Genomic DNA, 15,934 nt, shown 5'->3' on the forward strand with positions numbered 1-15,934 from the left:
ATTTGTAGTCTTTCTGCTGAACTATTCCTTTGATTGCAATAGGACTTCACCATGACCCTGTACCTGAGGCACTACTGGAAGGACGAGCGCCTGTCGTTCACCAGCAGCACCAACAAGAGCATGACGTTCGACGGGCGTCTGGTGAAGAAGATCTGGGTTCCCGACGTCTTCTTCGTCCACTCTAAGCGGTCCTTCATCCACGACACCACCACCGACAACATCATGCTGCGCGTCTTTCCTGATGGACACGTCCTCTACAGTCTGAGGTCTGAGTCTGTTCAACACCTGACAAGTTTTACAACACTGGAAATACTAATTGTGTGTTAACTGTCAAACAGTACGTCGATCTGCTTTACAGGTTATCTGCTGTGACAATGGAACCTTTTTCATTCAAATCCCCTGCACCACAATTATTTTTAGTAGTAATTTTCATACTTTTCTCAGAGTCGGGAATACATCACAACCAGCACCATCACAGCCATTCGAGTAGTTCATGTTCATGTCCTTTTTGGGCTTTATTTGGAGAACGTTTCCTCAACTGTTTACACACATTGCCAGCCTTCTAGGCTAATGTTAGCATCGAGCTAGCCATAGCCTAACTAACAAGCAATCTTCGGCTATTTCACTATAGTTATTAAGGAACGTCCATGTCTTTTAAATTTGCACTTGTGGTTCATTTTTGGCTTTATTGTCCAAAATTTCTTACGTTCACGTATGACTCTGTGCTGTTCAGCCATGTTAAAAAGAGTGGTTACGTCACAACTCGACCAATTCATGCTGCATCTACAATCCTGATTTCGATCATCCAATATAATAAGGTGTTCATGTGGCACTTCCTGGCTGGAAACTCATTCAGACAATAAATCCGACACCACTTGAATGCAGTATTACAACCAGTGTGCACCCAGCAAATATTTAGACGTTGAATAGATGTTGATATGACGGCCTGCACCAACATAGAAAACTCGATCTAGCGCCAAAATTAAAGTTGAGATGACGTCTGCATAGTTTGGTGTAAGGGTGGGCGATACCGCAAAATTTGGTTTCGATCCGATACCAAGTAATACAGGGCCAGAATCGCCGATATCAATACCGATACCGATACCGATACCGATACCGATACCGATACTTTTTATTATTAAAAGCGGCTTATGTACTTTCATGTAGGGGAGAGCAGTGTGTCATGATTTATGAGGTGAATGCATCATCAATAGGCTAAATCTGAATACATTTTCATGACCACTAAATTATTTGCCAAAGGTTAGCAATCATTGTAAGGTGAGTGGTAGAATTTCTACCTGCCACCTATGAGACCCGGGTTTGATTCCCAACTGAAGCATGTATGTAGCAAGCAAAGCAAAAAAAAAATCATTTATGTAGCACTTTGTAAAAAAGTGCTACATAAATGAATGAAGCCAGTTTTTTTTTGCTTTCCACTGTTAATTACTTAATCACACGCATGTTAAAACACAGGACAGTTTTTAAAGGCAAATAACAAAAATATTTTTTTTTATTATTGTAAATTGAATGTGCAAACATGAAAAAAAGTTTTTTGAATAAACAAAGTGCACACAGTTATTTGTGAAGAACAATGAATGTTTTAAAACTTTCACAACTTTTATAAATAAGCAAAGTGCAAATAACTAAACAAAAGCACAAACTACCCTCAACCATTCTTCTTTCCTTCAGTTAGAGCAATGGTTCTGAGGGTGCGCGACGCATATGTTCGTTGTTTGAGTGCACACGACACGACAACAGCAGTGGAGAAGCAAAGAGTGCATGCATGCACTAAGATGTGTTCACGACAACGGAACGTTGTTTGCACAGACAGTTCTACTCTTTGATGAAATGGGCACAACGTAGAAGAGAGAAACTGAAACTGGTATCGATCCTATTGACGCTAGAATCGATCTTCAAAAACGAGACGTAGTATCTGTAGTATCGATATTTTGGGATCGATCCGCCCACCCCTAGTTTGGTGACATCAGGACCTAAATACCTTTCTGATAACACTTCAAAACAGTTTCCAAATTTTAACTGTGCCATAATATCATGTTTTGAAACTATTGTGCTTATTTGGGTGGACGGTGAACTTGTGCAAGCCTGCACATTGCTGTGCTTCAAATGCTTGATGAGCATGAACCAGAAAAAGCTAGAAACAAATTCAGCTACTCTTGGAGGCTGGTGGATACTGTAAAAAAGCATCTTTCTTGGTACAGAAAAAACAAGGGGCAAAGACAAAGAAACAATGGACCTCATTTTTTTTTTTTTAATGAGATGCGTTTGGACTGAATCCAGAAGCCAATACTGAGTCCCAGCAGAGTTCATCAGATGGGTTAACAATCAATCAGCTGCACAACTCAGTTTGCAGTACACTCAGTTTGCTATTTTTCAGTGTACAGCCAGTGCAACAAAACAAGACGTGTCAAGATTAAACAATGAGTTCTGTAATACAATTTCAACCACTTATTTATTCCTGTTTCCTGACAGTTTTATCACTGTTGCATACTGCTGCCTTATCTTGCCTCCTGCCTACTTCTATCATGCTTATCTGTGTTTGCTTTGCTGTTTTTTATGCTCCTGTTCCCTGTCTTCTACTCAGAGTAAATCTATCAACACATGATTGGTGTGGTAGGTAAGGTGCAGGGCTAGGAACAGCCGATACACAGGTGTGACCAAGTCAACTTTGCTTGCGTCCCAATTCAGTCTCAAGTCTTGTCTAAATGTAGATTACCAAGTCAAGTCTCAAGTCAAGTCAAGTCTCAAGTCAAGTCCCAAGTCTAAATGTAGATTACCAAATCAAGTCTAAGTCCAGTCTCAAGTCAAGTCCCTCGTCTAAATGTAGAACACCAAGTCAAGTCAGAACAAATCAAGAGTCCAGTATGAATCTTAAAGAAAACTAAATATCTAGGACTTTTCAATATGGTTTTAATAGGATAAAAACTTGGTAAGAGCATCATGAGTTTGATTTCTATAATTAGTTTCAACCTCAATAAATTCAATCATTCCATACAAATTCAGAAAACATGATTTAAATTCAGTCGTCTGCTGGAACAAATCTCATCACTTTCAATCTAAGTCATTTACACAAACACAAGATCTTTTGTCAAGACTTTAGAAACCAAAGTCAAAGTCAAGTCCCAAGTCACCAGAACCCGTCATGTTTTAAGTATTCAAGTCTCAAGCAATTAAAATTGTGACTCAAGTCTGACTCGAGTCCAAGTCATGTGACTCGAGTCCCAACCATCATGGAAGCATTCATATCAGGAAGAGACAAATCGTCTCTGCTACTGTAAAATCAAAAATCAAATTGTATTGTCTCTCGAGGTTCTAATATTTTAATGTATTGTACAACTCTGGAAAGTCGGACACATTCTTCATCTTTTAGCTCACACAAAGCTGTAATGTGATTGGACAGGCTTTGAAAGATCAGCAACAAATGGGATAAAAGTTGAAATATTTGAACTTTGAGGTGGAAAACCCGAGCGCCAAGGTAGCACTTCCTCTAGGTTCGGCGTCACCGCCCTCTCCATAGGAAAACAATGGCTCAGCTGGCGCAAAGCGGTTTTGCCGCAGCTGTGTTGACAGCTTAATCAGTCAAGTTACATAAATAACATGGCAGCATGTTGCACAAAGCCATTACTGAGGTCCAGCAGAGTTCAGTAGATGGGTTAACCATCAGTCTGGTGCACAAGCAAATCTGTTCAGCTACTTTTCAGTCTACAGCCAGAGAAATGAAACGGGATATGTCTGGAGTGTCTGACACTTTGGTATGAAGTGCTGTGTTTACTCATATTTCAACCCCTTATTTTGTTCAAACTCCACTCTACTTTCCCATACCTCATCTTGTCTCATGATTCTTTGCTTTCGCCTTATGCAACAGCACCAAAGACGGGGCACAAAGTAGAGAGTCGAGAGGAATTCAGAGTTTTGACAATGTTTGCAGTTCCGTTTGCAGTTTAGCATGACTACTCATGTCCAAATCCATGACATATAAACTCACAGTTACATTTCTTTGGATTTTCCCTATTCACATAATTCATATTTGAGTCATGTTGCAGTCTGACAGCTCACTTTAATGAGGCTCCGTAACACAGTGCATGTCAACCTACAGGGCCATCCAGATCATGAATATTTACCTTTTTATATGTCATCTGATAATTTAAAGAGTAGAGCAGGAAGATGTGGGAGAAGAGATATGAGAAGGAAAGGGAGATGGTGACATTATGAGAAAACTAGTAGAATGAGATTTATTCTAACATTGTGTGGATCGAGTAGACCTAACAACTTTTGAAATCCAGCTCACACCAAACATGTTTGTAGTGGTTTATTTGAACTCTGGAGTGTTTACTCCTTTATTTCGGATTGTTTGGACAGGTGAGAACAATGCCATTTGAACTCAGGTGGCACCAAATAACGACACCAAGACACCTAAAAATGCGAGTCTCAGTCCTCTAACAAGAGAACTGTGGTGCGGTATGAGAACGTAATCTGAAACAACTACAGGAAACCACCACAAAACGCAAGGGTTTATGGCAGGCTTCCTAAACAGTTTCAATTTCAAAATTCCATACTTTTTCCAGATCTTATTTTCTTGATTTGGTTTGAAGATTTTGGTTTTCAATACAATTTACGTAGATAGTCGTCTTGTCCCTACTATCACGATCACTCCAAGGATGAAGAAGATTTTCACAGTGAGAAATAACAGAATATTTTGGTCTAAAGAACAGAAAATGTGTAGTTGCATGTACATCGGGACATTCTAACAATATTTTTCCATAAAGTTCTGTGTGCGATTCCCAGCCTCTTCAAGACCTGGAAAATGACAAATTCTTTTTCCAGACTTTTCAGACCTGTGTAGGAACCCTGTTATGGCTAAAAGGAGATGGATGTTGACATCTGATAGCCAGCAGTTCCTCATGCTTGGAAAGCCTAGCAGAACAAAATGAAGTCTGGACTGATGCTCACATTCAGCTATTTCTTCATGTGTTCTTTACTGCTACGAACACTAGAGAAGGGAAATTACAGCAAAGAGCAGGCAAGTCCATCATGTGTAGCTCAAGTTACAGGGACTGGAATCAGATTTGTTTTGCCCCCCCACCCTAGTATCATTACTTTAGTGAATCTTTTTTTTTTTACCATGTGTTTTTATTGTTGTTGAACAGGGTGACCGTGACAGCAGCCTGTAACATGGACTTCAGCCGGTTTCCTCTGGATTCCCAGACCTGTTCGCTGGAGCTAGAAAGCTGTGAGTTGGAACTCTCATGTACAGTTGAATTGTGTTGTGAAATAAGCATTGAGTGGATATGCCATCGTCCCAATTAGCCGGTCCACAACAAATTTAGAAAATGAGTGTGAATTTCTGTGAAATGATCAGAGTTCAAATCGAGATTTTTCTTAGAGACTCCAGTTTAGGGTGAGAAGACATATATCTCAAAGATTCATAATTCAACATTCAACTAATTTAAGGGGAATACTAATCAACTTAAAAATGCACAAATTATTATTATTATTTTTTTTTTACAAACAAATTTAAAATCTGAAAGTTAGTTATATTCCCTATAAAGACGATCTTCATCCTAGAAATACAATTTCAAGGTTAGGTTGTAAAAATAATGTTGCACATCAAGATATAAAGAGAAAGTTGTAATATTTGGGATGGATTAATTTGGCCTGAGTTGGTAAAAAACTGTAGTCCATATCTATTACACTGTAAATCATAGGGTCGCGTTAAGTTTTTTATTTGGTCTCAAACTTCCCAGAGATCACCTGTCAATCAAGCAGTGTGTCCAGTACTGTGACGTCTTTTTCTTTGGGTTTTCTGTTGATGGAGTTTGAGTTTCTCTTTTCTTTGTCTGTTCAGCCATGGTGGCTATCGCTGCTCATGCTAACTACCCAGTTCTCTTTTATTCATTTTTTACCCCCTTGATCAGATTTTTAGAGGCATTTTGGTCCTTTTCAGGGGCAATTTTATTGAACTATGAAATACTGCATGTGTTTTAACTTCTTTCCCACTGCTGGAAAATGACAGCAGGCCTTACAGAAGAGGATGGTGCTGTTTTCCCCTCTCTGTGCCCAACCAGTACATCTACCATATTGGTTGTTTTAGTTTTTGTTGGTGCAGTGGTTTGTGTTGGTTGGCATTTTCTTCTACTGCTGGCTGCATGGTGCCAACATTTTCTACTGCCTCAAGCTGCGCACTCGGTTGTTTTCTGATCAAAAACAGCTCCATTTTTCACCTCCAGAACACATTGGAAAGAATCGCCCAGTCATAGGCTCCACAAAACACGGTGGCCCACAGGCAACAGTAGTTTGTTTGACAACTCTGAATAACAGGGTGAAATACAAAAAAGTGTACTTCTGATTATGGAGGGCATTTTTTGTCCACTCATTTTTATTTTCACAGGCATTTCATGAACTTTCAAAGCCCCAAGCCTCTGGTAATTTCTGACCCTATCATATAGTGTGGAGATTAGTGAATTTATGATTTGATTTGACTTACTTATGCTTTCCAGATGCCTACACGGATGAAGACCTGATGCTGTACTGGAAGAGTGGAGATGAATCCCTGAGTACTGACGATCGCATTTCCTTGTCCCAGTTCCTCATCCAGAAGTTCCACACCACCTCTCGTCTGGCCTTCTACAGCAGTACAGGTACATACTGTGTAATATTGTTGAGCTGCAATATAGTTAGTCACATACTTAGAAATCAATAGTATGTGTTGCTGGCTTCAAATGCTTGGCCCTGCCCTCTGTTGCAAATTTGATGACTTTGTCGCTATAGATTTAGCGACTTTTCAGACCCGCCTGGCAACTTGTGTGTGTTGAATCTTAAAGTATTTGGTGGCAAATTGGTTATTATGTTATGTTTAATAAAGGATTACATTTGTATACTGAAAAATTCAACCTTCCTATTAGGGATGGGACGATATGCTTATCTCACGATACGATTCGATACACGATTCACAATACAATAAAACCATGATACGATGTAATAAATAAAAGTTCAATGTCAACAAAGTCTGACTGTGCAGAATTATGTTTATTTCTGAGACACAAATCTTTCTTGCAATGGCATTGGCTTGCTAGAATGTAAACAACAATTTAAAAATGTCATTACAAAGTGCAAATAATATAATTTGGAGAGTTTATGAAATTGTGATGGTCAAGCCATCTCATTTGTCATTACTACAGCAGAGTACAATGTTGTTAATATCGCAATTTATTTTTCTGCCCCACGATATGTATTGTCACATGTTTGTATTGCGATATACTTAATTTCAATATATCGTCCCATCCCTACTTCCTTTCAATGTATATTAAAACCCAATAATGTAATAATTATTATGTTATCAGGAAAATGTCATCACATTAATAGTAGGGAACTTTTATAACATTAATGGGAATTTTTTACATTAACGGGATTATTACACTATTAGCTGCAGATTATTACATTCATGATTTATTACGTTAATGAGAATTTATTACATTAACAGGTGTAACAAGCCAGTTTAGTGAACGTAGGAAACATAAAATAAGTGAAGTCCTTAACAGAAAAAGTGCGACTGTTTTGTGCAACCAGCCACTGCACTGCTGAGTCTTTCAACATGACACCACATCTGAGTTGGTCTATTGTTCCGCTGTTTCCAGGCTGGTACAACCGTCTGTACATCAACTTCACGTTGCGGCGCCACATCTTCTTCTTCCTGCTGCAGACCTACTTCCCCGCCACCCTCATGGTGATGCTGTCATGGGTGTCGTTCTGGATCGACCGCAGGGCTGTGCCGGCCAGAGTCTCCCTGGGTAAAAAAAAAAAGAAGCTCATGCCAAATGTCCTTTGAAGCAATTCTGCATGCCTGAGGAAAATCTGTCTGTGTGAAATGATGGAAGCTGGCTATGACATAGCTTTTCATATAGCTCCGCCAATTGGGAACACACACAAACACACTCAAACACACAAACCTCCCACTCACTACTGCACTCACTTTTCCTTTGAATTCATTTTCTGCATCTGGGATATTTCAGTACTTGTCATATATGCGTTTTGTTGCTGTTAGACTGTTTTCCAACTTGTTTTTTTTCCAAATTTTTTGTCCTCGTTCCCCTTATTAAATTCAGCTGTGTCTCTGGTTGTCATCTGGATTTCTTTTTCTTTTAAGAGGGGATGCTTTTAGAAGCCCCTTTGAGATTACTTTATCTCAGTTGCACAGTTTGTAATCTTTTTCTTTTCTCTTTTTTCTGCGTTTTATCATTTATATATGTAAATACACAAACTTTAGTGATATGGGGGAATTGCCTAACTACATAGATTTTACTCTGCACCACGTGATTTTGTCTGTATTAGTTACACCTAGTTGTATACACAGATTTATTCTGTGGTTGTAGTGGCTATGGGGAAAAAAAAATACAAATTAATTCTCATACTTTGTACTAGTTAACATACCTTTTTGTTGACTTTTGGTGATGTTAAATTAGCTAGCTTCATTGTTATTTTCTTTCACTATCACGCAAGTTAGCTAATATTAACTTAAAGCTGGGGTAGGCAACTTTGGAGAAATGAGCAAGAATTTGAAAGTATACAACAAACCCCCTGCCTCCCTCCCTAACTCCTCCCTCCAACAAGGCTCAGGCGCACAGGACACAGCTCTGCTAGCTCAGTCTAGTTGTTACTAAAACATTCGCCAGCAAAAATAATTTTTGGCAGCATAGATTAGCCATTGCGGTTACAAACACACATTGTGATACAGACATTGGTCGAGCTAGGTTCACTGAGAGAGAGCGTCATCTTGGGCAAACGTGATAAATTCCAAACCTTTTACACCAAACACAGCTCTGCTAGCTCAGTCTAGTTGTTAATGAATTATTCGCTGGCAAAAAAATTTTTTTTGTCACACATAGATTAGCCACCACAGTTGCAAAGCCATAGCTACAGTATCAAACACCAGTTGACTGACTGAACTGAGCGTGGCTCCTTCCTGATGAACAGGTCTCGTGCAGTGGGGAAAATAACTCCTTACACTTCTTTAGGCAAGTTTATTCCAGTCACAGTATTCAGTTTGGATTATGGCTGTTTCATGTCATCTCTTCTGTGGATATATTTGTTTTCTCTCTGCAGTTTACAGGCTGGTCAGGACTAGACTGAGCTATGTTCCGGGAGCAGTGAGATTTTGGAGAGCCTGAAAATAGAGGCAGGGGTGATCACAGAGTCCTGATCTTCTCTCAGACCATTTGAATTACTCATAGCTGAAAAGGTGTTATGAAAGTTTCACCAAATAATACAAAAAGAAAGTTGCCTACCCTAGCTTTAAGCTACCGTTAATTGTAGCAGGAGAAAATGATTTTGTTCACATTACTGGCCACAGAAGGTGAAAACATCACTGTCCGTGACATGTCGTGGTTAGTGATGCCTTTACCATGTACTTGTTATGATGTACCTCTGCATGAAGCAAGAGTCAAACTAACTAGGTCCAATGTAACATTTAGTGTAGATGCTCGTTCAGCTGGTGCAACAGCCTGCTGGTTACACATCGTAAGTGAGTTGTGAGTTTAGGCTTACTTAGATTTAAACCTGGTGTATCTTCTTCTGCTCAGGCATCACAACGGTGCTGACCATGTCCACCATCATCACTGGTGTGAATGCCTCCATGCCCAGGGTGTCCTACATCAAGGCAGTGGACATTTACCTATGGGTCAGCTTTGTGTTCGTCTTCTTGTCGGTGTTGGAGTACGCTGCAGTCAACTACCTATCCACCGTCCAGGACCGCAGAGAGCGCAAGATGAGAGAGCGAGCAAGATCACAGGTAACTATGTGGGCAGGAGAATCGGAAAAGCAGGTTCACCTCCTCGCATTACCTGTTTCTCGGTTTCTACAAAACTTTTGATTGGTGGTTAGAGGCTGAACAGCAATGTTACCAGATTTGTTTTCATTGCTGTGGTTACAGTCCTGCTACTATGTAGCCATGGATGCTGGCTACAATAGTTTCTATGGTTACAGATCTGCTACAAACCTGAGTTCAAATATATTTTGCAACTATTAGAGGTTTTTTCCACACTTATATTGTCTGTAAATATTCAAGTTTTACGGTTGTGTTTGAGTTACATTGGGATAAGACAGTTTCAACAGTTATCTTGCATATGCATGTTGTATTTCTCAATTCTGCATGTACACCATAATAGATTTGTTCCAAAATAATCTTGGTTTTAATGTCAAATTTTATAATGAAGCATTGGGTGATGGATGGGTGGAGTTAATCAGGGATTTGATCTTTTAAGCACATCTTTCCAGTGAGTTGGTGTGGAATTGGAATTGAATTTTCTTTGAATATTGAATATTACACACATAGATGTGAGTGCATTTGGATGGGAAGGCTGGCACTATCAGTCAATTGAATTGAATTGAATTGAATGTCCAATACTATCCACACCCAATGAGTCAGTGTTTGAATATAGTCTATGCATTAGTGAATGAAACACCTAATTACATTTATGTACTGATGAATATAGACACATAGACACACAATTATATTGATATTATCAAGGAAGATAGTGAAACCGAGGTGAAACAGAGCTTGAAAACTGTATGATTTGTGGACCGGTAAATACGTCTGCCCTATCTATGGTATAATTGAGTCTGCAATGCTTGTTCCACAGTTCATTGTATATAGCAGAGGCAGATCAACTTGGGTCTACTAGTTATCTAGGATGAACTACTTTATTAGTTATCTAGTTAGGTTAGCAAATGCAGAACTATCTTCAAGATTCTTGATATTGGCAGTCTACCTCAAAATTACATGAGAAATGCCCAACTTAATGCTAGACACTTATCTTGTTGTTATGATGCCATACAATGCACTGTGGTACAGGTTGGAGGAGTATATGGCAAACCAGACAGTGGACATACTTAACACTAGAAAGGCCAAGGGAATTTGTTTTCACAGTGGGCTCCACGGACCTCCAGGAGTCCTTGAGAGAGACAGTTCAATTCTAAAATGACTGGCACTTGGCCTTTCTAGTTTTAATGTACTTGGATGGCATGAAATACAGAGAGCCAAGCCACAGTGATTTGGTTGTGTGGATTTGCAATTTTCATTTTGTGAAATGTATTACCCAATTTTAATTAGTCGCATACAGAAAGTAGCCAGCTGATATCATGGCTTATTTTCCCCAACATTATTAAAACCTTAAAGCCTTATAAGAGATTTGAACCATTTTAGCTCAGCAGTTCAAACACTACCTGGAGCTAATTTAAAGGTTGTTCACCTGTTTGATGATGAGAACATAGACACCAAAGTCATCCATGTGTCCCCAGCAGATCATTGGCACCGGTGCTCCATGCTAACACTTTAGCAGAAACTATGGCTCCATGCTAACACTTGAACATACACCATGTTGAGTGATAGTAGACCACTAGCATTTCTTCAAAAGTTTGCCTCTTCAGATGCAATTTTCATACTTCGCTTAAGTATGAGTTCAGGCTCATGATAGTAACTGCCAAAATTTTTTCACAGTAGCCTGACCATAGCTTGTTCCTTTTGGATGGAACATTCCAACTAGTGCGGCTAGGCTAAAACCCTGCTGGGTAGTGTAGTTCGGTAACTAATTGTGTTATTCATGTAAATAATACTGAATGGATTTTTGTGAAGCGAGATATGTTGATGCTTACTAGAACATATTTCAGATGCTTTTTAGATTGTTTATTGTTTATTGAAGTAACGCCCCATATACTGAATTGGGGTAAAGTCAAACCTAGGGTTGATGGAAATTCCTATATTTTCAGGCCCAGCAGCCAAAAATGAAAATAACCACTTTTCATGAATGTAGAATATTTATTACTATGAAGTAAATTATATTGATAGTTCATAATACACAATGGAAAAATGATTGTAAAATAAACAGCAAAAAACAAATGACAGCTTTTCAGTGAATGTAATGAGCAGTAACATGGGAAAAACATAATAAACAGAGGGGAAATTCATGAGGCTGGATTATAGACATAATACCCTCCTTACCCTCTGGGTTTGCCAGCCATCTGTCAACATTCTGAGAGTTCAATTGTTCCATGTCTGGGCCCTTAAGGCTAATGAAGAGGAGCTTTGACAATATCAAGAGTTTGCTCCTCCAGCCTGACTTGATGAGCTTCATAGCACTGAAGCCCCTCTCGCATCATGCAGTTGAAAGTAGGAGTAGCCTACAAGGATTAGCTAACACACACACATACACACACACACAACTAGTAATGTTATATACTTCTTGCAATTGTTACTTTTAGCTAGCAACATTGAGCTAATATTAGTCGCAAACAAATTAATTAGAAGGCTACAATATATAACGTTATCCCAACAGTAATGAGTGAGATGATATTTGAATGTCACTTGTCTTCGACACGCCACATCTGTTTGATACTGGGATCCCAAGATATAAAGCGGACCTGATGGTTGTCAGCCACCTGCTTTGCCAGCATACAGGCTATGTGCTGCCGGCTCTTGTCATGGCCATCAAGTGTATTTTTGTGATAATTGTCAGTCCCTTTATAATGAACCTGCTTGATCCGCATTACCCAGAAATTCCTGACAAACACTGCAGGGATTGATCTGTCATTTTCAACCCACGGGAACTGCTACTTTTGCCACAGAGTTTGAACTTGCCGCCATGTCTACGCCACACTGAGCTCAATGCAGGCACCTCTCTCTGAGGAGCAATCTGATTGGCCAGCATAAGCACAACAGAGAAGAGAGTGGGCCAGTGGCAGAGCAGAGTGGCAAAGATCATGCTCATCACTGGGTGAAAAATTGTAGGACTCGAACTAGATTGATCGGTCACTGGCGCAATTGGGCCAGTTGATTGATCAGTCACTGGCCCAAGATAACCTCTTAGTGGCCCCGGGCCATTGGGCAATCCTCACTGTCAAACCCTGCTGTGTACAGCAAACGATCACTCATACCTGAAATAGTTCCAAAATAATTCTGCTACATCAGCTATATTGAGTTAAAATTTCATTTTTAAATTGTATGAATCTACAGGCCATATAATAAATAAAAAAACCAACCAACTATCACAATCAATAAAAGATCAGTCTTCTTATTTTGAATATTGCTAGTGGCCTACTATCACTCAACATAGTGTATGATAAAGTATTAGCATGGAGTTTACTATCACTCAACATAGTGCATGTTAAAGTGTTAGAATGGAGTTTACTATCACTCAACATAGTGTATGCTAAAGTGTTAACATAGAGCACCACAGCCAACCATCTACCTATGATTTTGGTGTCTATGTTTCATCACTTAACGGAAAAGCTGACCAACAGGCTAATCGCCCACAAACTTGGCGTACTCCTTTAAAATTCTCAATGTAAAACCTATGATTATCTGTTTCTACCTCCCAGTCACTCCCCTGTACCTGCGGCATCTCCCAGACCCGAACCATGACCATGCTGGACGGCACCTACAGCGAGGCCGACACCAACAGCCTGGCTGGCTACACCGAGGACCCCATGGTGCCCGAAGAGGAGCAGGAGGAGTTGCATGGGGTTCCGGAGAAACCTGAGCACATGGTGGTACATTTGTCAGTGAGCAGCGAGTCCACCACCACCAAGAAAAAGAAGAGCCTACGCGCCCTCAACATCATCCAGAATACGCACGCCATTGATAAATACTCCCGGATGATTTTCCCCGGTTCGTACATCTTCTTCAATCTTATCTACTGGTCTGTCTACTGCTGAGAGGGACTCCTGAGTCAGGATCGAGGCCAGACAGAGTAATACACAGACAGTATGAATGCTGCATCAAAATGTTACACCTTCGGACTAAGTTTTAGAGAGCTGATGTATGTCTGGTGCTGATAGATCATTAGGTTCAAGGCCTTGGAAAATAACAGAACCTGAAAAGATGAGGAGAGTGATTGGCTTTCTTTCCTTCCATCTGCAAACGTTCTGCATGGAGAACTCGGGGATTGTTTGGGTCGCTCCTCTTTTGTTTTTTTCCTTCATGCAGCACTTCGAATGTTCATTAACGCTATTCAAACTCTCAAAAGGTAAAACAAAGAAAGCTATCCGTCGGAAGGCATTTGTCAACCGCTGTTGCTGAATTCTTCTCTGTCATTTTCAGCTTGTTTAACTGCCCTGAAAAGTCGTATTAATTGCTGTTGAAAAACTCTTTGTCCTCACGACTGCCATTCCTAGAAAATGACATTGGCTTTGGCTGGTTATAACTGCTGAACACGGTTGTTAGCTTTGCATTTAAGTCAATTTATGTAGTGGACTTCTATCATTGCTTTGAGTGCATACTGAATACATAAGGTACACTTACCGTGCGTTCACAATGTGAGCAACTTGGTTGATGGATCTCTCTATTCTGACTGATTGTGGGTGGTGCCAGAAGCATCTATGTAGCGGTCTGCAGCTACAAAGTTTTGAACAGGCAAATCATGTATTTTTCACTGCTTTGGTATTGCCTTTCATAACGTTACGTTGTTTTGATGAGTTAAAGGACTACACTGACTTTTTGGGAAATTGGCTCATTGGTCAACTTATCCTTTACGTGATGAGGAGATTGGCAGAAAAAAAACCAACACCAACTCTGGATTACATTATCTACTTACTTTTGACAATGCCAGTTGCCTCTTAATGTACTGTATGCCAAAACATTTAGCATGTGCACAGGAGAGAGATACCTACCAGAGACACAAGAGATGATAATAAATTGACCAACAAGCCAATTTCCCAAAAAGTTGTCAAAGCCTTTTAACGTAGCTAGCAAAATTACTTAACAGCTTACCATCCCAATGCTGGATGCAACCATTCTCCAAGTGTCGTTTTTGAGACGTTTATTCCTGTAGTCTTTCCAATAAGAATTGAAGAAAACTGGGAATTAAACAATAGGAAGGGCAGAAATCTGATTGGCTGATGACCATGAAATGTTCAGCTGTGGCCCACTTTTCTAGGCTCTAAAGGAAATGAATGCACTTCTGGTGATTTGTTGATCGTGTTGCTCATAGTGTGAACACATGGTTACTGACTTGAAGTTGCTTTTAAGTTGTTTTTCCCTTTAATAGTACATTGTTACTTTTTTGTACACAAGTCTCCATACAAGTTCAGGAGCAGTCACTTATCCACTCCATAGCCACTTCACTGTCACCAACTGCATTCAGGCTATTTTTCTAAGCTGTCATTATCATTATCATTTTTTCTAAGCTAAATTACTCTCATGAAAATGCAAAATTACCTCTTGAAAAGTAGGACCCAAGACAGTGACTGAAATGATGTTACCTAAGTCTCCTTTGCAGTGTTTGTATATGTGACTTTTTGGCTAGTTTTTTTTAAAAATTAAACTAAGTACTGTAATTGGTGGTGAACACGGATCCCCAGACCCCCCAATGTTAATGGTCGTATAAAGGTACAGTATGTGCACTCACAAGTGAAAATCTACCAAAGTGAAATATCACTTAAAGCCAAGAAAGTAGTAGACATGTACAAAAGGCCATAAAATAACTTTGATTTTTATGAGGTGGTAAAAACTGTGTTAATGAGTCTTAATGAGGCAAATTGTTCCTGTAAATTGTAAAGTACCATGCCATTTCTTTAAAGTAATACATGTGTGAAGTAGCAAAGCATTTCAAGCTGAGGTCATGCATACTTTTACAACCAGCAAGCACATCTGAGAAATTCTTTATTTCGTTGATGCATATGATATTAAAAATGACATTTGAAACATACAGCTTGTGTAAAAGAATGTATTGTAACCATGCAAATATTTCTAAACTGTAAAAATTCTAGTGATTTTGTACATCGGTGTGGCCAATTAGAGGTCGCCCATGCTGCAGAATTTATTATTTCTGAAAATGCAGCCACATTTGATGAATCCTAATGTACCACTACAGCATCTGATCATACTGACCAATGTGTTGGCAATTGGAGTGTGTTTATCTTGATCATC

General features: G+C 39.5%; 1 protein-coding gene across 2 annotated transcripts in view; it reads left to right on the top strand.

Annotated features, from left to right (window-relative positions):
• gabrr2a (gamma-aminobutyric acid type A receptor subunit rho2a) overlaps window positions 1-13,722 on the top strand; it is a 31,407-nt gene extending 17,685 nt beyond the window's left edge. For both annotated transcript variants that reach the window (XM_071917387.1, XM_071917388.1), the window contains exons 4-9: window positions 43-266; window positions 5,166-5,248; window positions 6,516-6,656; window positions 7,653-7,805; window positions 9,594-9,802; window positions 13,387-13,722. In XM_071917387.1, the coding sequence (XP_071773488.1) occupies window positions 43-266; window positions 5,166-5,248; window positions 6,516-6,656; window positions 7,653-7,805; window positions 9,594-9,802; window positions 13,387-13,722 (1,146 nt within the window). The remainder of the gene's footprint in view (window positions 1-42; window positions 267-5,165; window positions 5,249-6,515; window positions 6,657-7,652; window positions 7,806-9,593; window positions 9,803-13,386) is intronic.
• The last annotated feature ends 2,212 nt before the right edge of the window (window positions 13,723-15,934 follow it).

Source organism: Centroberyx gerrardi, chromosome 17 (genome assembly GCF_048128805.1).
Source record: "Centroberyx gerrardi isolate f3 chromosome 17, fCenGer3.hap1.cur.20231027, whole genome shotgun sequence".
Classification (NCBI taxonomy): Eukaryota; Metazoa; Chordata; class Actinopteri; order Beryciformes; family Berycidae; genus Centroberyx; species Centroberyx gerrardi.